The following is a 26,187-nucleotide window of genomic DNA, read 5'->3' on the forward strand; positions in this document are numbered from 1 at the left end:
TATCTTCCCTCCAGTGTTAGAACAGAAATGTACACACACCCACCTCCAACAGTGAAAGCTGGAGTCCAGTTTCAACAAGGATACAGTTTTATAAATATTTGAGTTGTAGCAAAAGATCCCAACTCAACAAAACTGTCTTTTAGAAGTGAATCTTTAAAAAACAAGTTTGTTTCATCAACTCAAAGCTTTTTATTTATTTATTTATTTATTATAAAAGCCTAGGAATGAACAAGAAATAACAACTGTTCATTGATTGTTGTGGGACATCAATATGTTTGTGTGTATAACATAAATTATTGTTAAAATCTTTTTAATTCCAATTTTGTTGTAACCCCTCTCCCCCCCCCCCCCCCCATGTCCAGATTTTTATTTTTTATTCATCACAGGAGGACATCAAGGAGAATCTAAATGGAGTTCAAAAACAAAATGAAACGTTTATTGAGATATTTTAAATGTAACCTAATTATAATGTAAATAACGCAAAATGATATTACAATAAAAGTCTGTATATATTTTTTAAGAAAGTAGATATTGGGACTTGAATAGATGTCTAGAATAGATGAAACTGTTGGACATGCGCAGAAAGGGTTTTTGTATCTTCCGGCAGGTCGCGCGAGATTCCACGAGATGATAAGTTGAGGGAACATGGCGACGCCTCATCTGCTGAAGGTAGGAGCCACTTCAAACTGATGTTTTGTCTTTAACCCTCGCTGAATGGCTTGTCAGTTTCGTAGTTTAATTTCGGTGTTTAGCTTTAACCTTAGACAGCCGTTTGAGCACACGTGCACTGCTGCGCAGGCGCGGTTCACACCAGCCGGAGAAGTGAAGTTGCATCTGGCTAACACAGAAAGAGAGTGACACTAGCTGCTTTTCAGTGATTGTAGCTGGCTAAGAAAGGGGACAGCAAAGTGGAATATGCGGGGAAAAAGTGAAAACCAGATAGACAGAAAACCACAGAAACATAGAACCTGCTAATGAGAAGTATACAAATTAAAGTTAAACCTAAAGAATTTAAAATCTCGCCTAATCTCTTGTGCATCATCAGTGGAGTCAGAGTCAGCAGCCTCACTAAAGTAAAAGCAGCTTTCAGAGAAGTTTAGTAAGTTTAGTTCAGTTTCTTAGAACATTCTAGCACACTGTATGGTCACATGACTTTGCAGAATCCAAAGTGTTTTCACACATTGGACTGGAATGATGGACTGATCAGTTTTTGCTGACATCACATCTGTGATGCACTTGGTGGTTTTTATGTTTTAGTAAAATAAACTTGAACCCAAATGGTATTTTCCTATATCGGTGGTTAGCACTCTTGCCTCACAGCAAGGAGGCCCCCGGTTCAAGTCCCAGCTGGGGGGCCTGAACCAGAACATCAATGGTGGACCTTTTCTGTGTGGAGTTTGCATGTGTTCTCCGTGCATGCGTGGGTTTTCTTCTGGGACTCCAGCCTCCTCCCACCAAAAAACATGCTTCATAGGTTAATTGGTAACTCTGAGGGTGTGTGGTTGTGCCCCCCGACAGACTGGCGACCTGACCAGGATGTCCCCAGCTTTCGCCCACGAGTGGCCGGGAATGACTCCGGCAGCCCAGTGACCCCGCAAGGGAACAAAACGCGTTTAGAGGATGATTCTAATGACGGTTGGATCATCGGAACAGAAATCGATTCATCAATTAATCAATAAGATGTGCCTTTATTGCCATTGAACAAGAAGAAGCTAGAACTTTTGTTCCAATCCCAAAGAGAGAGAACTTTCTGAATATGGCATTCATGAAGGAGAACCTGATCCCGCAGAAGACAAAAACTCTCATTCATCCTAAAGTCTCGTGGACGCTTCAATGGAATCCAAGAGCTTTAAACAGAACTGGTTGTACTCCACTCAGATTTTGTTTAGTTTAAGTAAACAAATAAAGTTTAATTATGATAGAATCAATATTAGTTTATTCTTCAAACTCTGAAACTAAATGCAGAGAATGAAGCTGTTCCACCTGAGGCTGATGTGTAATGAGATTCATCTGTTTAATTTTGAATTTTTCCTGTTTGTTGAGAGAAAATGAATGATTACAGCAAGTGTTTTTATTGAGTAAATCTGAATTAACATCCAAAAATAAACTAGATGATCTTTTTTTTCCCCAGAAGGCTCTCAGACATCAGTCACTTTAATTAAAAACAAGTAGTTCAGGAGGTAGAATGAAGACTTAACTTTTAATCATGTGTGACATTAAAGACTGATGATTGTTTTTACATGATTAACACGAACAACATCATGGTTAGTATTAAATGTGCTGTGTTGGTAAATATATGGTTTTTGGCAGCATCATGTCCCCCACAGTTTGATTCGTTTTTATAATATTTGAAATCGTTGTGCTTTGAAGCTGTTTTTGCTTGACTTTTAGGAATAAATATGAGTTTAGGCTTTTGTAACTGTTGCTGGCATAAAGTTTTTCCCCCATATGCAGTTTAAGAGATTTTCCTCCACGTCTAAAGATCAGGTCTCTTTTTCCAGACCGCCTTTGTTCTTTATGCAGCTCCAGCTACAAACTCGGCTCTTTCAGGAACTTTGCGACGGACGTTTCCTGGAAAGATCTGTCTCTGAGAGTCAGCTTAAGGACTGTATAAAGAAACAAAAAGAAAATCCCAGTTTTAATCTTCTTAATGTGTTCAGTCTCTTGAAGCATGGAGTCCACCGTGTTCCTGTCTGTTTTCCCAGAACAAAGGCTCCCTGCAGTTTGAGGATAAATGGGATCTGATGCGTCCCATAGTCCTGAAGCTCCTGAGGCAAGAGTGCGTCACAAAACAACAGTGGTTTGACCTGTTCTCGTGAGTTTTCTGACACCCTTTGCTTTAAAAAAACAAAGAAAGAAGGTTTGATTCTTGAAGCTGCAGACGGCGATCAACAGAAGTCTTTTCTGTCTTTGTTGCTCCAGAGATGTTCATTCAGTTTGTCTGTGGGACGACAAAGGTCCGGCCAAGATCCACCAGGCCCTCAAAGAGGACATCCTAGATTTCATCAAACAAGCACAAGCAGTAAGAATCGGTTTGACTCTTTACTCGGATCGGCTTTTACAGCTGAGAGAATCGGACAGGAAAAGGTTTGATTCAGCCTCTGAGCCCGCTCTGTGTCCCGGTGGAAGAGTGTCCTCCTGGTCGTTGTGGGTTCAAACACCAAAAACTTCAAAAATGCAGCCCTTCTCACTGTAAACAGCTGGAGCCAGAGAACCTAATGTCATTTTACCACTGTGATAAAATGACAATAAAGAATCATGATTCCAATGTCTCTGATTGACTCAGCGGCGGAGCTAGAGTAGTTTATATCAACCGAGGGTGTGTGTGCCACAGTTGGCATGTGGAGGGAAAGACAGCAGCAGGCGGGGTTGTGACAACGATAAGCACTTGATCTGTTTGCATTCATCGGTTTAGAAAAAAACAACTTGAGGTTTTAGTGAGAATCTCTTCTCACAATGAGCTTTCCCCCCCCTATGGGGTCATGAGGAAAGGCTTTTTCCTGCGGGGGATTGAGTAACCCCTCCCCACTGGCGTTCAAAAACAGGAAGTACCTGCTGGCTCCAAAGGTCAAAGTTCCGTAGCCTTCTATAGAGAAATAAACGGTCATTCTATCAGTCAGGATAAAAATTCCGGATCTGATCCTTTTTTCTTTTTTTTTTAAAATCTTCTTGATCATCCTAATTTCATATTTTTGTTGTTGTTCAAGTTATTCAAGTTATAAATTGACCAATTGGATGCCTCACCAAAAGTAGGTGGAGCCTGCTGGCCCTCTAACAAAAGTAGGTGGAGCCGGTGGCCCTCAAACAATAGTAGGTGGGGGCGCACACTCTGCCGGCAACTTGGCAGGGGTTCCTGGGCGGGTGCCTGCTGGGCGCAGGGTAGGCAGTGCGGCTGACCGGGAACGGCGGCCGGGTGCCGTGCTGGGTGGCTGGTCGCCGTGGCGGGGGCTGGGGGGGGGGACTTGGGGCTCTGGGGCCTGGGGTCGTCTGCCCGTGGCCGGTGGTTCGCCCGTGGCCGGTAGTTGGTGCGTGGCCTGGCCCCCCGGGGGTCGGCGCCGCAGTCACAGCAGGGGTTAATGGGTTCACTTGGGTGGGTTTATTTCATTATTATTATTATTATTATTATTATATTAATTATTTTATTATTATTATTATTATTATTATTACTTATTTATTTTTTTTTGGGGGGGGGCAGTGTGCTAGTCCTTATGGGGGCCAGGGTATGAATGGTGGGGCTGGACCCCCTGCCCCCCCGTTCTGGCACCGGGACCCTTCCTTGCTGGCTGTCTCTCGGCGCCGCGAGGCTCTGGCCTCCAACTGCGGCTGGCTTGGTGTTTCTGGCTGCCCGGCCGCTCTGGGAGGGGGGGCGCCTACCGCGGCCGGCTGGGGGGCCGGTAGCTCGGGGGAGCCTTCTCCCCCGGTTGTGCCCATCCGCCCGCTCCTCCCCGCTCTCACCCAAACAAATATTGCACACAGGCACATAGGGCCCCGGGATCTGGATGGGAGAGGTATGCTGGCGGGGCTCACTGGGGATGCCCCTCTCTGGGTTCTCGTTGGCACCCGCCCTCCTCCCCGCTTTTTACTTGCATATTAGACACTCTGATTCATCTAGGGCCTTGTGGAGAGGGTCTGGTGGAGGGGGGCACGGTGAAACATCCGTGCTCACCTTTCGCTGGCCCCCCCACAATTTTAACTTCCTCTGTAGACACACACACTGCATGCTAGCAGCACACACACAGCAAATACACACCACTCACAGAGGGACTCCGGAGTGGGGGGCTTTGCGGCTTGGCAGCGGTGGATCCCCCCACACTGGTGACCTCCTATTTTACCTGCAGCACACACACAGCACTCCCACACCTCCATACATGGGTGGGGTCGGGGGGGGCGGCCGGTCTTCACCCGCCTGGTCCTCTCGGGGCGGCCGGGCTTATGGGTGTCCTGTCGGCTGCGGGAGGGGTCGGGCATGCGGCGTTGGGGGTCGGCCGGCTGGGGGGGGGGGTTGCTGCTTGGTGGCGGGGGTAGGGAGGGTAACCAGATGATTGTGAGTATGTGTGTGTGAGTGCATGGGTAGGACCGACCTGGGGGCTGGCTCGCTGGGACCCTCTGGGGCTTTCCCTCCCCATCACAGAGAGGGGAGGGCACTGAGAGGGTTGGGGAGGGGGGGTCAGATATTATGGCGGGGGGGGTGGTAGTGCGTAGGGTTTTAGGGGGGTGGCTGTGGCTGTGGGTGCGTGGCGATCCCTGGGTTGCTAGGGTCGCGGGCCTGGGCTGGCTTAAGGGGACGGGGCGCCGGTCGGGTGGTGGCCGGCTCTTGGGTTCCGGGGGCCCTGGCTTCGTCCCTGGCCTTTGTCTCGGTGTCCGGCGCCCGGTGGCCCCCATGGCTGCCGCCTGGTACGGCTAAGCGCTCCTGTCTTGTGGCCTGGGGGCCGGACACTGGGTTCGCTTGTGCCTCTGGGCATTGGGGGGGCCCCTGTAGGGGGGCCCTCTCTGTGCCTGGCTGGTGGGGTGGGCGGTCCCCTCCTCCTCCCCTCCCGGGCTGCCTGGGTCCGGATGCTGGGGGGGCTTCTGGCCTGGGGGGCTCTCCTCCCCTCTCCTGGTCTGGCTGGTCTGGCTGGGTAGGATCTGGCTCCCTTTATGAACACACGGTTCACGTCGGCAGCATGCATGTATCTCCACCCGCACGTGCACACTCCACACTGCTCCCTGTCTGCTTCATCCCTCCTCCTTACCTACAGTGTGTTACGCCCCCTTGTGTGTCTAGGGGTGCTAGGGGGGGGCATAACATAAAAAAGTAAAGTTTTGGCTACTGAATTTAAGTGTAACAAAAAGCACCAAACGAATGTCTCCATAAAATATGACAAATTTATTTACAAATAAACAAACAATCCAACAATAACTAAAAGTGAAACTAAAAGGCTTCAGGGTGAACCCAGGCCAAAACAACAAACAAAACCCCAACTAACTGCAACATGTAATCTTACCTGCAAAGAAAGAAAAGGGAAATCAAAGACAGAACGCTAACCTCCCTAACCTAACAAAACCAGGAGAAAACATGTACTAAACAAAATGGCGGTTCACCTCTACAGCTTCACTTAAACAAAATCATAAACCAAAGGACTAAACAGAGTGGGCACAGACAAAACTACAAACTACAAAGAACTACAAAGTGCAACACAAACTAAAACAAGTGGAGAAGACATAAACAAAATGGAGAAGAAAACAAAATGGAGAAGAGGGCCAAGCTGCAGTGGAGGCTTTTGCTGCAAGGCACCCTTCTCACCGGCTGGAGGTCCAAGTGGTGGCTTTAAAGGCTGCCTCCACCAGCTTGTCCAAATGGAGGCCACACCCTTGCCAGCACACCTGAAAATAATCACAGACATACAAACAAAGATCCACAAAAAACACAAGTCCCACACTGATAAAGAAATAATACACAAAACACAGAACAAACAGAACAAACCAAAACCAAATACGGCCACAGCCATAACACCCCCCTACCCAAGATAAAACTTCTTTCCTGAAAGAAGTTTTTACCCTAAGTGGAGTACACAAAAAAGAAGTGGTGGCTCTCCCAGCACAACACATAAACTCAAGATGGCCTTAAGACGAAGCACACAAACACAGGACACCACACAAAGCTAACGACAAACTCAAGATGCGCCACAGAAACTAACTGACCACACAAGACACATCACAAAAACTCGGGACGCGTACCCCTCTGGGCACGCGGCCGTCAAACTCGGGGTGCGCGCCCCACAGAACACGCACCCGTCAACTCGGGGTGCGCGCCCCACAGAACACGCACCCGTCAACTCGGGGTGCGCGCCCCGCAAGACACGCACCCGTCAACTCGGTGTGCGCGCCCCGCAAGACACGCACCCGTCAACTCGGGGTGCGCGCCCCGCAAGACACGCACCCGTCAACTCGGGGTGCGCGCCCCGCAAGACACGCACCCGTCAACTCGGGGTGCGCGCCCCGCAAGACACGCACCCGTCAACTCGGGGTGCGCGCCCCGCAAGACACGCACCCGTCAACTCGGGGTGCGCGCCCCGCAAGACACGCACCCGTCAACTCGGGGCGCGCGCCCCACAAGACACGCACCCGTCAACTCGGGGTGCGCGCCCCACAAGACACGCACCCGTCAACTCGGGGTGCGCGCCCCAAAAGACACGCACCCGTCAAACTCGGGGTGCGCGCCCCGCAGGACACGCACCCGTCAAACTCGGGGTGCGCGCCCCGCAGGACACGCACCCATCAAACTCGGGGTGCGCGCCCCGCAGGACACGCACCCGTCAACTCGGGGTGCGCGCCCCACAGGACACGCACCCGTTAAGACTAGTCTCTAACTAGTCACACAAAACTAACTCAAAATTAGCCAAACAAAACGAAAGTGTTGCACCAAACAAAATTTAACGCAAGTTTGGTTAACAGTTTTCTTGTCCCACAAAAATGTTATTAATGTGCTTAAGCACCGACTTCAAATGTTTTGGTCAGGCCACACAGGCCTCAATGTACTCAAAAAGTGCAAATACAAATTCAGTGACTTAATCAAGAGCAAGATGTTTACTCACACCGAATGAGCAGTGGAGATCCTCTGTGGCAACCCCAGTCTGGAGCAATACCGCTGGGTCAGGCCCCCCTTCTTAACCGGCTACGGCAGCAGGGAACCTCCGCACCTGCCTCCGCCCGAGCGGGGTTAGTAGCACTGGCAACATCTGCAGTTGCCTCCACTCCCACACCGTTGCCCACACCACCTCCAACCAATGCGTCCAGCCAAGGTCTGCCCGAGGGTTGGAGCACTCCTGCTCAGACAACTGCTCTTGGTCTCCAAAGAAACAGGCCAAACTTCAAATGCCAATGTTATGGCCAACAAACAAACAAAAAAAAAAGTGGCCAACCAAGACTACGAAGTGAACCAAAAACTGTTAACCAAAGTCTCCATGCCAATCAAAACTGAACAAAATCCCACATAGAACAAATCACAAATGATGTGAACTGAAACGGTTTCAAACATCCCGGACGAGCCCCCAATTATGTTACGCCCCCTTTGTGTCTAGGGGTGCTAGGGGGGGGCATAACATAAAAAGTAAAGGTTTGGCTACTGAATTTAAGTGTAACAAAAAGCACCAAACGAATGTCTCCATAAAATATGACAAATTTATTTACAAATAAACAAACAATCCAACAATAACTAAAAGTGAAACTAAAAGGCTTCAGGGTGAACCCAGGCCAAAACAACAAACAAAACCCCAACTAACTGCAACATGTAATCTTACCTGCAAAGAAAGAAAAGGGAAATCAAAGACAGAACGCTAACCTCCCTAACCTAACAAAACCAGGAGAAAACATGTACTAAACAAAATGGCGGTTCACCTCTACAGCTTCACTTAAACAAAATCATAAACCAAAGGACTAAACAGAGTGGGCACAGACAAAACTACAAACTACAAAGAACTACAAAGTGCAACACAAACTAAAACAAGTGGAGAAGACATAAACAAAATGGAGAACAAAACAAAATGGAGAAGAGGGCCAAGCTGCAGTGGAGGCTTTTGCTGCAAGGCACCCTTCTCACCGGCTGGAGGTCCAAGTGGTGGCTTTAAAGGCTGCCTCCACCAGCTTGTCCAAATGGAGGCCACACCCTTGCCAGCACACCTGAAAATAATCACAGACATACAAACAAAGATCCACAAAAAACACAAGTCCCACACTGATAAAGAAATAATACACAAAACACAGAACAAACAGAACAAACCAAAACCAAATACGGCCACAGCCATAACAAGTGTATTGATGGAAATAGTAGGTGGAGCCTGCTGGCCCTCAAACAAAAGTAGGTGGAGCCTGCTGGCCCTCAAACAAAAGTAGGTGGAGCCTGCTGGCCCCCAAGTCCAACGTTCACAACTTTTGATTCACAAATTTGGTGTAGCCCGCTTTCAAGTCTGATTTTAATTGTGTTATAGCACTTTATAAATAAAGATGAGGACGACGATGATGAAGTGGTAGGGGTTGTGGACTCCCAAATATCTCCTTCCTGATTGGCCAGAGTGGTTGTCATAGAAACTCGGACCATGTCGGGCCAATCACTACTTAGTGACCACATCTGGCTCCAACATGGCGCCCGCATTGTCAGAAGATAGCACCTGAACTGACTTCATTTAAGTGGAGATGAAATAAAATATTTTTTATTCCTGTCTGGATCTCATAATCTATCAGTCATGTTTGCTCCGCCTTTGCTTCTTTGTAAAGGTCGTGACCTTACAGCCGGCCATGAGGGGGATGGCGGTGAAGATAAAATCTGATGTCCGTCAGTGTACAGACGTCGGTTTAACACCCTCCATTGTTTTTGAGCCTTCTCTAAATCTTTTCCTTGTCGCTCCTGTCTGGATGTGATTTGAAGGTCTGGTCCTGTTGCCGCAGCACAGAGAAGAGGTTGCACCTCGCATTCAAACGCCTTTGTTTGACGTAAATCTTTCTTTTTATCTGAAGTTTACACCTTTTTTTTCCCACTTCTCCTAAGCGAGTGCTGAGTCACCAGGATGACACGGCGCTGCTGAAAGCCTACATTGCGGAGTGGAGGAAGTTCTTCACGCAGTGCGACATCCTGCCCAAGCCTTTCTGCCAGCTGGAGATCACCCTGATGGGGAAGCAGGGCACCAACAAGAAGTCCAGCGTGGAGGACAGTATAGTGCGGAAGGTGAGGAGGCGCTTCCGCCCGGAGCTCAAAGGGGGGGGCTGACGGTTCTTAGATCTTCTCTGTTTCACCTGCAGCTCATGCTGGACACCTGGAACGAGTCCATCTTCTCCAATATCAAAAACAGACTGCAGGACAGCGCCATGAAGCTGGTCCACGCCGAGAGGCTGGGGGAGGCCTTTGATTCCCAGCTGGTGATCGGAGTACGGGAGTCCTACGGTGAGAAGCTGCAGGAACCTTTTTGTTTTTCCTCCCAAAACAGAGGATTGAGTTTCTTTTTTCTTTCTTTCTGAGCAGTAAACCTGTGCTCCAACCCCGAAGACAAGCTGCAGATCTACAGAGACAACTTTGAGAAGGCATACATGGATTCCACCGAGAGGTTCTACAGAACTCAGGCGCCGTCCTACCTCCATCAGAACGGCGTCCAGAACTACATGAAATATGTGAGCATCTGTGAAAAATGGAGCTGGCTTTCCAAATGTGAGACCTGAGCTGTTAAAACCCAGCAGGACCTGCAGAACCCAGCTGGGTTCTGCAGGTCCTGCTGGGTTTTAGCAGCTCAGGTCTCACATTTGTCTGTTGTCAAAGCTGTCTCTGTCCTCCTCTGGTTCTCGAGTATCATCGGAATGCTCTCACAGGCGGAGCAGAGCATCTTCTGAGTCCGCATGAATCCATCTCTGCGTTCTCAGCTGTAAAAGTTCCTGCAGAGCCGATCCGTCTTCAGGACTTCTGTACCTTGAAACAAAGAACCTTCTGTTCTCTTGAACGCACAGAAAATGCACCTTTCTTCTTTTATCAACTCTCTAGATTTCCTACTCAATGGTGCCACTATCAGTATCGGCCTATATTTGCATAATTTGAGTTTATTGGGATCGGCTCCATATTTAAAAAACTACCGATATCATTCTGACTGTTTTCAGGTAAATGTTATTTTTAAAAGGGATACAAGTTGTTCCTAATAGATCTCTGGAAATAAGGAGCTTATGGTTTACAGTCATGTCCAATCTTCAATAAATAAATTCAGATATATTTATATGAAAGTTTTGAAGCAATATTTCTTCCTCGGAGATCCTTTTGCTGTAAATATTAAAAAGGTCAAGAACGATGTGATTGTCCAGTAAAAGAAAAGTTGTGCGCATCTAAAGAAGAAAAAAAAGGAGATCTAAACGTTGTGTTACTGTAGATGCCTAAGTATCGTTATCGGCAAGAATCGGCCACAGTTGAAGAGGTAAATATCAGAATTGGCCAGAAAAAATGATATTGGCCCATCCCTACTTCCTCCTCTCCTTCCTCTGTCATTCTGGACTTCAACAGAATAATCACTTATGATTTAAAAATGACATTTTCTCCAATCCAAAGAGCTGTCTTCCTTCAAATAAAGTGTATTTTTAGGACTGTGCTTGAATGAACGCTGTCTCCAGGCAGAGTCCAAGCTGAGGGAGGAGGAGAAACGTGCTCTGCGATACCTGGAGACGAGACGGGAATGCAACTCCGTACAAGGAGTGAGTACTTCATGCAAAGCTTCTGATGCAGCATCAGACCAGACAAGAGTTCAGAAAGAGTCAAAAACTATGGAGAGAAATTAGAATCAGTCGGATTTGTGCGTGCGTAATTCTTAATTTTTGCATAGATTAGGATTTGTGTATGCATATTCTTGCTTTGTGCGTGCCTAAATTAGGATTTGTGCATAAATTTGGATTTGTGCGTGATTTGTTACTCACATAATACGTTTTGTGTAGAAGTTAAAAAAATATAAAATGAAAAAAATACAAAATGCAATTTACGTTTGCACAAATTAAGATTACAACAGCTTGAAACTACTTACACACACACATCTTTAAAAAACACGCACGAATCCCTTGTTACGCACACACGAAGCCAAAGTTACGCACGGATCTACCGTGAGACTGTTTTCACGTCTCACAAATTCGTCCGTAAGTGCTGCGTTTAAATACCAGTGGAATGCTCAGTCATTAGAATTTTCCTATCAGCCTTCCCTTCTAAACGTATCCAGACAATGACTCAATCAGTACATGAAGACAGTAGATGTTAGTGTTGAACATAGAGGCTACTTACTTCGGGGCGCTGACCACCGAGATGGGCCGCCATTCTTCCCATGACTCTCTCATTCTGACTGACTTCTTCCGGAAGAAAAAAACAGTGCCCCCTACTGGTCGTTCCTGTTACGCATTTTGTATCAATTCGGTGTCTCGGAGAATAATATACTTTTAATATATATATATATTAGCGTTTAAAAGTGAACGTTATATTCTCAGATAATAATTTTTATTTTCCTCTAAAGTTTTTTTAAGCCCTGCTACACCCACTGAAGGAAATACGTTTAGAAGGGAAGGCTGATAGGAAAATTCTAATGACCGAGCATTCCACTGGTATTTAAACGCAGCACTTACGGACGTGTCTGGCAGGAAAAGTCTCATTTTTTATACGAACTTTTGTCATTTTCTCTGAAATTTTTTAAAAAAACAGTGAAAAGCTGCAAATTTGGTTTTATCTAGAATGTCTAGTTTGCCGTTTTCTTTGACATTTTTATTTAAGGAAAAACGACTTTAACCTTCGTCAGATTGTCACAATGGTTCTGCTCCAGTAAAATCATTTACCAGAATTTGTCTTTCTGTTTTTGTTAACTGGGGAATTAAACCGACGTCCTTAGGGTTTATTTTGCTCTGATTTGTTTTTATTGGTGGTTTTCGTGTCATTTTTGTCTCATGGAGTCAAATACGATGGAAGTCCGTCATTCTCATTCACTGCGCTTGTTTGCCTCAAAGATCTAACTGTCTTTTTGAAACGTAAAAAGCGTATTTTCTGAAGTTTTCATGTTGTTTGTGTGCAGTTAATGGAGTGCTGCGTCAACGCGCTCGTAACCTCGTTCAAGGAAACCATCTTAGCTGAATGTCCGGGAATGATCAAAAGAAACGAGACGGACAGTGAGTACGGCCTCCCTGCATGGAAATGATCCTCAAATAAATTATCCTCCGAATCGAGTTTCTAGTTTTAGTGCAATTTGAACAAACCTGTTTAAAAAAATGAGTTTAATTTTTTTTTACAAGTTCAGAAAGCTTTTAAACCCACTTTCATCTTTTATGGTTTTAGTGAAGCCCCGCCCCTTTGAGGCTTGGCTTGTTCTGATTGGTCATCATTTTTTAAAAGTATTTAAGCATCACTAAAATGGGGAGGGGTTCTTTTATTTCAATGCTTGGCTCTGGAAGCACTGACTGTGCGCGTTCCAACAACTGTCAATCACGTTTGTCTTGATGCTTTTATTTCTTTGCAAAAGGCGGCTTTGGTGACGTCACGTCTGGCCGTCGTGGTGACAATGGTGAGGATAAAACTGATCCCACCCCCTCTGTCCATTTGTGGCAAAAATCTCCAAAATCTGCTGGATTTCTGCCCATAAAAAATAAACTGCATCCACTGTTGTCTAATAAAAATCTTCTTTAGAAAAAAAAAAACCTTTGGAGCATCTAATAAGTGCCAGGCCTGATGCAAAATAAGATGTTTATTGTAAATGTGTAACATTAAGACAAAAAGAAAAGAAAAAACATGGAAATCCTCACAGCTGTAATATATTTGGGTGTATAGAGGCTTAAAGGTCACAAATAAACCCATAAAAAAGCTTTTATTTGTGTAGGAAAGGCTGCTCAAATGACTGTTAATAGCCTTTTTCTTCTCTGGATTTGGACACATTTATTGTTCACCAAACATTTCTGATGTTAGTAAACCCGACTCGGTAAAGCAAACGGATCATCGGGGCCTAAAACTCTTCCTGAAAATGAGCTGGTGCTTCTCTAGCCATCATTTAAACATGAAGCCCAGCTGTAAACAATCAGGCGTGTTGAATGAAATGTTCAGAAGTGAGAGGGCTGCTTGGTTTCTGCTTCCGTTAAGCAGCCTGCTTTAATGGATTGTGAGTCAGTGCTGCTTGAGTTTATAAATCGCTCCCAGCATAATGGATTCTAAAGCAGCAAATGTTCTGCTGCTTGTATAATGCAGTGTTTAATATTCCGGGTCAGACCCCGGTAACACCTCTGCTGCAGTGGACCAAACTCACCGTTCATCATTGAACCTTTCATTCGAAAACCTGTGGTTTGGTAGAAAATGACGACTCTGTTTCCGTCCCAGAGCTTCATCTGATGTTCTCGCTGATGGACAAAGTGCCGAGCGGCATGGAGCCCATGCTGAAGGACCTGGAGGAGCACATCATGAGCGCAGGCCTGGCGGACATGGTTGCTTCTGCAGAGACCATCACCTCTGTGAGAGACGCAAAATTCAGTTCTGTTTTATGTCAAAAAGAGAAAACCAAAACAGTTCCAACGGTTTGTACAAGAGGATAATGGAAAACGCGTTTTGGTTCTTAAATAACCAAAGTGATCCCTAAAAAGGCTCAACATTTAACTCTATCTATTGTAAAATGTTTGGTAAAATTTGATGTAGTTTATTAGTTTTGGCTAAAATAGTGTCCAAACGTGAGTTTGAGTTCAAAAAGCCAACTAGGAACTGTGGGTAACTTTCATACTTTAAAACATTTGTAGAATTTAGTTACATTTGAATTTAGTTCATGTTTAAATGTCTCTGAGTTAGTCTCAAGTCAAAACAAGAAAACTCCAAACCAAGCAAATCCTCCAGAGGTGTTATAGATTTATTTACTCCAATTCATCTAAATTTATGAACGGCCTTTTATGAAAGATCAACAGATTAAGTTTAAATATTTTCCCTGTAATTTTCTTTACGGAGCAAACAATTGGGCAACAATCTGTTAAAAAAAAAACATCTGTGAGTGTAGTGGACAAAAATGGAAAGATTGCGGTGGAGGGGTCATGGTTTGGGCTTGTTTTATAGTAGCGAGATTTCTTAAGTAATCAAAAAAACCTTTTCTGAAGCTTTAACCTCATTGAATTTCTGCATTTGGGCCTGAAAAGAACAGAAGATTATAAACTTCAAGTATCGAATGTTGAGAAATAAGTCCAAACTACTGACTGTGTATGAGAACCGGACTGAGTGACTCCTCCCACCTGGCGTTCCAAACAGGAAGTACCTGCTGGCTCCAAAGAAGCCAAACCCCCATAGACTTCCTTAGAGAAATAAAAGCGGTTTCTCAGTCATTCTTTTGGTCAGAATAACCATTCTTACTCTGATACCTTTTTTTTTAATAACGTGTTCAAATTATAAACTGACCAATCAGATGCCTCAATTAAAAGTAGGCGGGGCCTGCTGGCCCCCAACTCCAACGTTCAAAACATTGGACAGATTTTCTTTAGTCTTCTTTAAGGGTGGTAGAGGTTGTGGACTTCCAACAAGCTCACTCCTGATTGGTCAGAGTGGTTGGCGTAGAGACAATGGCTCAGACCGACTCGGACCAATCGCTGCTTGCTGGTTCCAACATGGTGGCGTCCGTATCGCAAAACTGAATTGACTTCATTTGGTTGGAGCTGGAAGTAAAGCTTTGTCTTTGGTTGACGTCACTCACTCCAGTTCTCAGATACAGTCGAAGGTCTACACTCCGTAGCAGAGATGTGAGGGGCTGATAAGGTTTTTGTACAACGAGCTGCTTGAAAACACATGGCGTGTCATGTTGTTTTTTATCCATGTGTCGTTTTATTTCAAGGACTTTAAGAGCTGATGAGGACATTTTTTCCATAAAAACTCGACAAAGAAGGCGGTTCCTTTAGCTAGAAGATTACAAAAAGCTGTATGAAAAGCGTCTGTATTCTCATGACAATGAAGGCTAGAGGGAAGAACAAACATCTCACTGGCACCAGCTTAAACCTTTGTTCTGTGTCGCAGGACTCAGAGAAATACGTGGAGCAGCTGCTGACGTTGTTCAACCGCTTCAGTCGGTTGGTTAAAGAAGCTTTCCAGGACGACCCGCGCTTCCTAACCGCCAGAGACAAAGTGAGTCGGCGTTGCTCGATTGGCCTTGAACGGCACATGATCGCCGCTCATTGCTCTCGCCTCTTCTTCGCAGGCTTACAAAGCGGTCGTCAACGATGCCACCATCTTCAAGTTAGAGCTTCCAGTGAAGCAGAAAGGGTGAGGAGCTCGGTGGCCTCCTGCTCTGGCGGTGAACAGGAACCGTGTCTGACCGGCTCACTGTGCTTTCAGGGCGGGCCTGAAGACTCAGCCTGAGTCCAAGTGTCCAGAGCTGCTGGCCAACTACTGCGACATGCTGCTGAGGAAGACTCCGCTCAGCAAGAAGCTCACCTCCGACGAGATTGAGGCCAAGCTGAAGGAAGTGGTACGTCCAAGGCGGCTATAACGTGCTCAATGGGCTCAATCCGAGGAAACGGGAACCTGGAAAACCAGGGAAACTGTGATCCAAAATGATGTCATCAAACTGAAACCGCCTTGAAAAGCTATATGTTTGCACTTTTTGACCAACAAGACCTTTAATTTTAGCAGCAGAGGTATTAGTGGTCTACATTGCATCGACTCATGCTGGGATTTTGAGTCGCATTAACTTCCTCAAAGGGTTTAAAAAAGGGATCGAAGAAATTCCAACTTTATTTTGAAAATACTAAGTAAATAAAAGCTGCAAGCGGTGTTGTTTGCCCCCCCCCCCAGGTACTACCTGGGCTTGGTCTCACCTTTGCTCTCATGTATTACATTTTCCACAACATTCTATTGGAGAAAGTGCGGGTAACAGGGCTCTCTGTACAAGCTCGCCACGCTAACGACGTTCAAAATCTACAATTTCTAATTCCAACATTTTTTTCCCCCAAGTGGCTTTTCAACGATGCTCAAGGAGTTGGGAGGCAATGGATTGAAATCCCTAGGAGGGGGGTTCAATTTGTATTTGGACCTAAAGGTTGATTTTTATTTTTTTAAATTCAAGATGGCGGGCTCATCCTGAGGTCAACAAAACTTTGATCGTGGTTGTAGACTTAACCTGGCAGTGTGTGTGAGATCACAAAAGTTTTCTTTTCCTGTATTGTGGGATAATGTGAAAAATGGCCAAATTTCACATTTTGCCATAAATGGCCGTCAACCCGTAGGTCCTGTGGCCATCCCATAATAATACTTCTTTGGATATCCTCGACGTGCTTGTTTTGGTTTGTTTTTACTTTATCGCATTTTCTTGCATCTATGGGCAAAAATCGTTTTTCTGTTAAAGCCAGAAATCAAAACTTTATAGGTACAAAATATTTTTACAAAAAAAAAGAAAAAGAAAAAAAGCTTTTGAACAAAAATAAAATCAAACAATGAAAAATCCTGTTGAATCAAACAGGACTGCCTTTCATTTCAACTGTTGTCTGTATTCCTGTGCAGCTTTTAGTGCTGAAGTATGTGCAGAACAAAGACGTCTTCATGCGCTACCACAAAGCTCATCTGACCCGCCGCCTCATCCTGGACATCTCTGCGGACAGCGAGATCGAGGAGAACATGGTGGAGTGGCTCAGGGTTGGTTCAATCATTTTTTCTGTTTCTTTCTGTTATTTCAGCTCAAGTCTGTTTCTGGATCCAGTCAGTTGAAGCAAATCTTGAAAAGAAAAACCACACAGTTCCCATCACTGAAGGATCTTTAAATCATTTTAAATTTATATCCAGTTGATTAAAAGTTTCCTTCATGTCTGTTTTTAAGTAATTACTCCATAGAAATCCGTTGATGTATTTTACGTTTGTGACTAATGAAGATTTGGTGTTGTTTGTGTCTGTATTTCAAATTAAAAGTCATAGCTTTCCTTTGAGAGCAGAGGTTAAACTAGTATGAACATCAGGTCTGTAGGTAAAAAAGAATATCACATATTCATCTGTAGTAAATATTTATTCCCTCCATGGTGACAATTTGCCTTTGACTCATTTTCACAACACTTTTCAGTTTTATCTGCTTTAACTCAACATAAAAGTGAAACTTTGTTGACCTTAACTCTTGCCTGTTGCCATGGTGACGGTTTTGCAAGGAGTCACTGATAAAATCTCCCTTTGATCTGCTTCTTTACAACACATTTTCTTTAGTTTCAGAAAATAAAGTAGTGGGGTTTATTTATTTATTTATTATAATGTGCTTCTTCTACAGCTACCGTTTTAATCACAGCCAGGAGCTTCAGCTGCAAAATCAAATGAACAAACTAACAAGTTTTAGATCAACACATTAAAAACATTAGAATATCTAGCTGAATCTTAGATGGCGTTAACCCCTGCGGTGTCCTTCGCAGGAAGTAGGAATGCCAGCTGATTACGTCAACAAGCTGGCACGGATGTTTCAGGACATCAAGGTGTCGGAAGATCTCAACCAGTCGTTTAAAGAAATGCACAAACACAAAAGGCTGGCTTTGCCAGGTAAGGACTTCCTCTTGAGTTTTGGCTGCTTAACCTTTGCTGGATGAGTGTTTTTGTCATGCGACAGTTTTTAGTTAGTAAATGTTCTCTGTGAGAACTCGTTTCTATTGCAGTGGACTTAAAGATGCCATGTTTCTGAGATAGGAAATCCTCCTCTTGAGTGGAAAAAACGGGCCTTTTATTGTTTTTTCTTTTAAAGCCTGTATGGTTTTGTTTATTTATTTTTGAAAAATGTCTGTAGTAATCCATTATATTCACCTCAAAATCTTTAGGATGATAATGCGTGCTTAAAAACATTAGTTGTGTCAGAATTCCTTCCCTACTCACTATATAGTGCACTATTTTGTGCGTTCGCCATGTTGCAGTACTGTCCAAATCTACAACTCCAAAATCCAGAGCGCTAGAAATTTCCCAGAATTCTCTGTGGAAAAACCACTGTGCATCAATGCTCAGTAGATTGGCGAATATAGACCACAATGCATTGCATCGGAACAATCTTTGCCCATAAACCATCAACAATTTCATCCTCAGAAGACAGTGGACTCGTAAATAATCGTCGCAAAATGCTCATATCAATTAGATTTGAACTTTTAACTCGACGCCGTTTAAAAAAAAAAGCGGTGTGCCTAGTGTCCGAATTGCTTTTAAAATTTAGGGCACTACAGTGCCGCACTGTATAGTTTTTTAGTAGTTAGGGTAGGAATTCGGACACAGCCATTAACTTTGGCTCCTCCGCGGTTTGCCGTTGCCATGGAAACCACGGCGCAGTGGGAGTGCTTTAGAGGTTTAACCTTTACATGGAAGTCTGTTGCCCCTTAGTCTTGAGCCACGTTTTCAAACGTGAGTCGCCCAGATTCCCCCGCAGGTCACGTGACCTCCGACCTGATTCCTGGTTCACCGTCTTTTGAGCGTCTCGGCGCTGATCCTTCAGGCACGGCGTGGTGCACACACCAGCGGGTTAGGGTTGAATAAACAGATGGGTCCTTTGACGATCGGCCTCACGGGTTCCAGTGAAACGTGTGGACGACCTTCTGCTGAGCGCCAAAAAGACGTCTGTAGTCTACTGCTTCAGAGGAAATCAAACAATAATTCCCGAAAAATCTCATATCCTCTTTAGCTCTCTGCACCCGTAAACCAAACATAGATTAAGGTTAAGGAATTAACAACAGTAGAAGCCTGAGATTTGGTTTTAACACCAAATTGATTTTTCATATTTAAAACATTTGATTAACATTAAATTAACATTTGAACCAAAAAGATGACAATAAGCAGCCTCTAAAAATATGAACATTTCTTTTCAAGAACTGACTTAGCAACAGGTTGTTTTTAGTTATTTGAAAGTTTGTTTTCTTATTGTTTGCATCTTCTTTTCAAATAAAATTAAAAAATATGTTAAAAAAAACTCTGTCTTTATTTGTTAAATTGAGTTTCAGTTTGCAGCGCTGTGCAAAAATGAAAACTTGTTCGCTTTTTCTCAATTCTGCTTCCAACAAGCCAAACTTAAGCAGGAAGGAAACAGAAATATTGCTCACAATCCCTTGTATTTGATAAGAGAGTCTTGGTTCCTGTTGAATAAAACAATGTGAACGTCTGCAGATACTTTTGGGTCCGAAATAAGAACAGAGGTTTAAATCCAGCTTTTTTTTTTTGCAGCTGACTCCGTCAACATCAAAATCCTGAACGCGGGGGCGTGGTCGAGGAGCAGCGAGAAGGTCTTCGTGTCTCTGCCCACAGAGCTGGAGGACCTGATACCCGAGGTGGAGGACTTCTACAAGAAGAACCACAGCGGCAGGAAGCTGCACTGGCATCATCTCATGTCAAACGGCATTGTGAGTTTAACCGCCAAAGCTTCGGTACCTGAACATCCCATTACAAGAGAATGCAACACAAGAGCAGAGCGTTTTTGAGGAGGATATTTTTGACATTTTAAGCTGAAAAAACAAAACTAGTTTATCTGAAATAACATTTCTAAGGATCATTTGAAATTTGGGTGTGATGGTGAACGATCTACATCCGAACATCAGCTGAATCAGCACAGTAGCAGCCACACCAACTGAGCGCCGTCAGAGGGACATCAGTGGAAAAACTGCACAGCTTCTGGTGCCTAAAGGGTTCACGTCCAGCAGGCTTTAACTTGGTCCGGGTGAAGGAAGTCCTTCAGACACTTCAGGGACTTCAGACTTCCCTTTTAAACCTGCAGCATAGAGAGCATCCTCAGCGGCAGCGTCACTTCCTGTTACGGGAAAAGCATCCGTTCAGAGGGAAAGTTCACCTCTTACCTCATGTTTTTGTCCATATGATGAAGCAAAAGTTTGTATTATAGAGGCCAGCGCAGTGATATACTAAACATTAAAGCTATGTGACCGGAACTTATTTTTTAGGCTCACATTATCACTGTGGATTTTCACTTTTTAATCCACGTCCAGCAGCCAATCAGAATTGAGGATTCACCGAGACCATGGTGTGTGTGTATATATACAGTCAGGACCATAAATATTTGGACAGAGACACGTTTTTCTAATGTAGTTTCTGTACATTACCACAGTTAATTTTAAATAAAACAACTCAGATGCCATTGAAGTGCAGACTTTCAGCTTTTATTCCATGGGTTGAACAAAAAGATTGCATAAAAATGTGAAAAACTAAAGCATTTTTTAAACACCATCCCTTAATTTCATGGGCTCCTAATTGGACAATTGACTTCCATGCTATTGCATGGGCAGGTGTGGACAATTCCCTTGTTATGTCATTATGAGTGAAGCAGATAAAAGGCCTGGAGTTGATTAGAGGACTCGTGCTTGCAATTTGAAGATTTTGCTGTTAACAGACAACATGCGGTCAAAGGAGCTCTCCATGCAGGTGAAAGGAGCCATCATGAAGCGGAGAAAACAGAAAAAAACAAAATTGCTACAGCATTAGGAGTGGCTAAATCAACAGTGTGGTTCATCCTGAGAAAGAGAGAAAGCACTGGTGAACTCAGCAACGCAAAAAGACCTGGACGTCCACGGAAGACAACAGTGGTGGATGATGGCAGAATCATTTCCATAGTGATGAGGAACCCGTTCACAACAGCCAACCAAGTGAACAACACTCTCCAGGAGGTAGGCGGATCAATATCCAAGTCTACCATAAAAAGAAGACTGCATGAAAGTAGATCCAGAGGGTACACTGCAAGATGCAAGCCACTCATAAGCCTCAAGAATAGGAAGGCTAGATTGGACTTTGCTAAAAAGCATCTCAAAAAGTTCTGGAAAAACATTCTTTGGACAGATGAAACCAAAATCAGCCTCTACCAGAATGATGGCAAGAGAAAAGTATGGAGAAGGCGTGGAGAAGCTCATGATCCAAAGCACACTACATCATCAGTAAAACACGGCGGAGGCAGTGTGATGGTCTGGGCGTGCATGGCTGCTAGTGGCACTGGGACACTAGTGTTTATTGATGACGTGACACAGGACAGAAGCAGCCCAATGAATTCTGAGGTGTTCAGAGACAAACTGTCTGCGCAGATCCAGGTGAATGCAGCTCTGTCTGCGCAGATCCAGGTGAATGCAGCTCTGTCTGCGCAGATCCAGGTGAATGCAGCCCTGTCTGCGCAGATCCAGGTGAATGCAGCCAAACTGATTGGGCGGCGTTTCATAATACAGATGGACAACGACCCAAAACATACAGCCAAAGCAACTCAGGAGTTTATTAAAGCAAAGAAGTGGAATATTCTGGAATGGCCAAGTCAGTCACCTGATCTTAACCCAATTGAGCAGCATTTCACTTGTTGAAGACTAAACTTCAGACAGAAAGGCCCACAAACAAACAGCAACTGTTTGCCGCTGCAGTAAAGGCCTGGCAGAGCATTCAGAAGGAGAAAACCAGCATCTGGTGACGTCCATGAGTTCAAGACTTCAGGCTGTCATTGCCAACAAAGGCTTTTCAACCAAATATTAGTAATGACCATTTTGTTTCAAGTTATTTCATTTGTCCAATTACTTACCAGCCCATGAAATGAAGGGATTGTGTTTAAAAAATGCTTTAGTTTTTCACATTTTTATGAAATATTTTAGTTCAACCCATGGAATAAAAGCTGAAAGTCTGCACTTCAATGGCATCTGAGTTGTTTTGTTGAAAATTCACTGTGGTAATGTACAGAAACTAAATTAGAAAGAATGTGTCTCTGTCCAAATATTTATGGTCCTGACTGTATGTATATCCTTTTGATTTAGAAATTGTTTTCCAACAATCCTCCAACCCTCTGATGTTTCTCCAGATTACGTTTAAGAATGAAGTGGGTCACTATGACCTGGAGGTGACCACCTTCCAGCTGGCCGTGCTGTTTGCCTGGAACCAGAGGCCCAGAGAGCGGATCAGCTTCGAGAACCTCAAGCTGGCCACTGAGCTGCCCGACGCGGAGCTGCGGCGGACTCTCTGGGTAAACTGGAACGTTTGAGCTCGCCATCTCCGCCTCCGCCCCCCTTAACGCTTTTCCTTCGTCCTCGCAGTCTCTGGTGGCGTTCCCCAAACTGAAGCGGCAGGTGTTGCTGTACGAGCCGGCGGTGTCCTCACCCAAAGACTTTGCAGAGGGAACGCTGTTCTGCGTCAACCAGGAGTTCTCTCTAATGTAAGGAACACATTCCGATTATTACAGTTTCTCTTTGGGATGGATTTAATTTCTGCGTTTTGTCCGACCTCCTTTTACCCATTTTACTCATCCGTCAACATGTTAGTGCAGTGGTCCCCAACCACCGGACTGCAGCCACAGAACACAACACATATTTCAGATGATTTCTGTTTTACTTTCTGATTCTGAACGACGTTTTATTTTGGAGAGCTACCGGTTTCTGTCCCTCGCATCCGCCTGCGGGTACTCTTGACACACGTTAAGTCGTTTGCCTCTTCACGTGTTTGCTTCCGTCTCAAAGCAGCTGCTCCAACTACTAAATGAAAGCTCCAAGCTCACAAAGATAACAGGAAATTAAATGTGTTGGGGAAGAGCCTTTGAGGAAATGGAAGAAGAAATCTGCGATGGACAGACAAAACCTAGATTTTTCCCTCAAAATGTAGATTTATTGTGTCAGTGGTTCCAACGAACTAAACCCGCTTAGCATAGTATGCAGCTATAGGCCAATGTCACGGGTACGCTGATAATAAAGTTGTAAAACACAGTATATTTACGTTTAATGTTATATTCTGTAGTTTCCCGTCACACTTTAAAAGTCAGACGCAGATGAAGTTATTGATAGTGATAATATATTACCTTTGGCACACTAAAGAACTATTTTGTTATGAAATATGAGTTCTTTTGACAGTTAATTTTCCAACCCGGAAGTAAGACCACTCGATCGCTGAGGCTCCGCCTTTCGCTCTTTGTGGGTGTCGCCCATTTCATGACGTCAACCTAGAGCCGGCCTCAGCAGAGTGTCTGCGTTTCGCTCATGAAAACAAACAACATTCGAACTTTTGCAAAGATGCATGGACATATTTTGCATATAGAAGGAAAGCGTTTAGCCGATCGTCGCTAGCTCCACTGAAAAAGTGGGCGTGTGTGTTAGCCTGGGGGCGGAGCTGGCAGTGCAGACTCCACCTGGACGGGGCGGTTCCTTACTTTGTGATGTCACAATGGCTGTGTCCGAATTCCCACCCTAACCCCTAACTATTAAAATACTACATAGCGTGTAGTGCCCTAGATTTTCAAAGCAATTCGAACGCCATGCTTACTACTTTTTTTTTTTTTTTTCTAACGTTGGACATCACGTCATCGATTTCACAAAGTTAAGTAAGGGTTAATGGCCCACGAAGTGTGCATCATTACTTTTTAACGCACACTGTGGAAGCCTGAACCGTCCAACAGTTGCCTCCGCGAAGTGCGTTTCTTCAAAGGCCATTAACCCGCTTATACCATGGTCACTTACAAAAGCAATACATATTAACCAGTTTTTAGTCCTTAATTCTTGTTTTTTTCCGATTTGGATCGCTTTTCTCATAAAAAGCAGACTAGTTGTTACGTGGTGCGGCGCGATGGAACAAATAGTCCGCGTTGCGCCGCACCACCGCTGCAGTCAAGATTCGGCGATATATATATGCTGATCTTTCCGATGGGTTGAATGAAGCATCAGTTCAGAGAGAAAGTTCATTTCTTACCGCTTGTATTTGTCCAAATGATAAAGTAAACGGTTGTTTTAAAGAAGACGGCGCAGTGATACAAAACATTTAAGCTAGGTTACCGGAACTTCTTTTTTCCCCATGCGGTTATCCTGTGGTATCACTTTTTAATCCACACCCAGCAGCCAATCAGAATCGAGTATTCACCCGGACCATGGTATAAAATCGAATTAATATGAGCGTTTTGTGACGATTATTTATGAGTCCACTGTACTCTGAGGATGAAAACGTTGATGGTTTATTAAAAATATAAATTTAAATACATTATTTTGGGGAAAAATTGTTCCGACGCAATGCATTGTGGTCTATATTCGCCGTTCTAGTGAACATCGATGCACACTGGTTTTTCGCAGAGACTTCTGGGAAATTTCTAGGGCACAGGATTTTGGAGTTGTAAATTTGGACAGCACTACAACATTTGTGAACACACTATATAGTGCACTATGTAGGGGTTAGGGACCAATACTCTGAAATACGTGATCTGGGTTGTTTTTTGTGAGGAATGAACATTATAAAACACTTAAAAGCTCAAAAAGTTGATTTTACATGATACAGGTCCTATGTTTTAATTGTGGTCTACAATGAAACCACAAGATTCAATAAAATAAAGAAGGTCAACACTGGAGCTCTGGCATTAAAGGGCTAACTTTAGAAGCCTTTGCTTTGAATTCCCAGAAAGAACTCTAAGGTTCAGAAAAGGGGGAAGATCAACCTGATTGGTCGGCTGCAGCTCACCACCGAGCGAATGAGAGAAGAGGAGAATGAGGGCATCGTCCAGCTCAGGATACTGAGAACGCAGGTATGAGGGCTCCTCAGGAGTTTCATGTGCGCTGAAAACCTCTTCCGACTTTCAGATCCACTGTTTCCCCGCCCCCTTGTGTCCAGGAGGCCATCATCCAGATAATGAAGATGCGGAAGCGCATCAACAACGCGCAGCTGCAGACGGAGCTGGTGGAAATCCTGAAGAACATGTTTTTACCGCAGAAGAAGATGATCAAGGAGCAGATCGAGTGGCTGATAGATCACAAGTACATAAAGCGGGACGAGACGGACATAAACACCTTTATCTACATGGCGTAGCGCGGTGCGACGCGGTGTGATGCCGGCGCCTGCGTGGTCTCTGCTGATCAAGCCTGATGGACACCGAAAAGCTTCCAGGCTTCTGTCCCTTGAAAGAGAAACACACCCAGAGACGAGCAGGGAATCCCAAACTGTGACACAACCAAGGGGAACTCCTGCCTTAAACCTGTACAGAGATGAATGTGGCACTACGGGGGGGGGGGCTGCGCCAAGGGGTTGTTTGGGGGGGGTTCTTTGTCGTGGTGGGTCCACTGCTGCTCTCCTGATCGCACAAGTCCAAAAAAGAAACCCTGGGAAAGCAGAGTAGCTCAAATGATCCACAGTTAAAGTAAAACCTGGACTATTTCAAGAAGCTCCTCCCCTCTGCACCTGGAGGCGGAGCCTCCACATCATGTGTAAATTGTTGTTTAATGAAGTCAGGAAAACTCCTCACGGTTCACGAAAATGAACCTGAAATGTTACAGGGATCTGACGCAAAGTGGAATTCGTCCAATGAAAATGTTCCCTGGGACTGAGGTGGGTGTGGCCTCCCATCTGCAGGAGGTCTGTGGGAGGAGTCTGAGGTCAGTATTACTCAATACTACAAACCTGAATGCTGCGGAGTGGTGACGGATGAATGGAAATAAACAGCACCTTATTTTAAACCAAACCTGCAGGCTTCTTGTCCTTCAACTCACAACGTATTTTCTTTTATTGTCAACTTTTATTTGATTCAAATCAACAAAACTTTATTTGGACAGAAAAAGAATTGAAGGAATAGAAAATATTACTTTGAAATCATCTAGAGGAAAAAATAGTCCCCTGATCTGCCAGATATCCATCCACAGACTTTGAAACAAGTTTTTGTATTTTAGAGGAATACAATCATAATTCTTTAAATATTCTTTACTTAAAGGAAAATCTGCAGCACCACAGATTTGTGTTTCACAAATTGTGATTTATAATTTGGGTCCCAAAATTAG

General features: G+C 44.4%; 1 protein-coding gene across 2 annotated transcripts; it reads left to right on the forward strand.

Moving 5' to 3' along the window:
* Window positions 1-518: 518 nt before the first annotated feature.
* Window positions 519-25,874, forward strand: LOC101154889 (cullin-5). 2 transcript variants are annotated; one of them, XM_023962657.2, is made up of 19 exons: window positions 519-669; window positions 2,706-2,815; window positions 2,923-3,022; window positions 9,524-9,700; window positions 9,775-9,916; window positions 9,995-10,140; window positions 11,119-11,199; window positions 12,549-12,642; window positions 13,838-13,968; window positions 15,500-15,607; window positions 15,681-15,745; window positions 15,818-15,950; window positions 16,982-17,113; window positions 17,869-17,992; window positions 19,646-19,821; window positions 22,254-22,415; window positions 22,486-22,604; window positions 24,821-24,944; window positions 25,031-25,874. In XM_023962657.2, exons 1-19 carry the CDS (start codon window positions 646-648, stop codon window positions 25,223-25,225), a joined length of 2,343 nt encoding a protein of 780 aa, XP_023818425.1. In that variant the 5' UTR covers window positions 519-645; the 3' UTR covers window positions 25,226-25,874. The 2 variants fall into 2 exon arrangements, with proteins under 2 accessions (XP_023818425.1, XP_078786961.1); XM_078930835.1 differs by having other exon boundaries at window positions 663-1,099.
* The last annotated feature ends 313 nt before the right edge of the window (window positions 25,875-26,187 follow it).

Source organism: Oryzias latipes, chromosome 14, assembly GCF_053564925.1.
Source record: "Oryzias latipes strain Hd-rR chromosome 14, Olatipes_Hd-rR_3.1".
Taxonomy (NCBI): Eukaryota; Metazoa; Chordata; class Actinopteri; order Beloniformes; family Adrianichthyidae; genus Oryzias; species Oryzias latipes.

Excerpts from the sequence above, each read along its gene's own strand:
- LOC101154889 (XM_023962657.2), top strand. The coding sequence starts at position 646 with ATGGCGACGCCTCATCTGCTGAAG. Across the intron at positions 2,816-2,922 it reads CAGTGGTTTGACCTGTTCTC|AGATGTTCATTCAGTTTGTC; the intron begins GTGAGTTTTCTG and ends TTGTTGCTCCAG. Across the intron at positions 15,608-15,680 it reads TCCTAACCGCCAGAGACAAA|GCTTACAAAGCGGTCGTCAA; the intron begins GTGAGTCGGCGT and ends TCTTCTTCGCAG.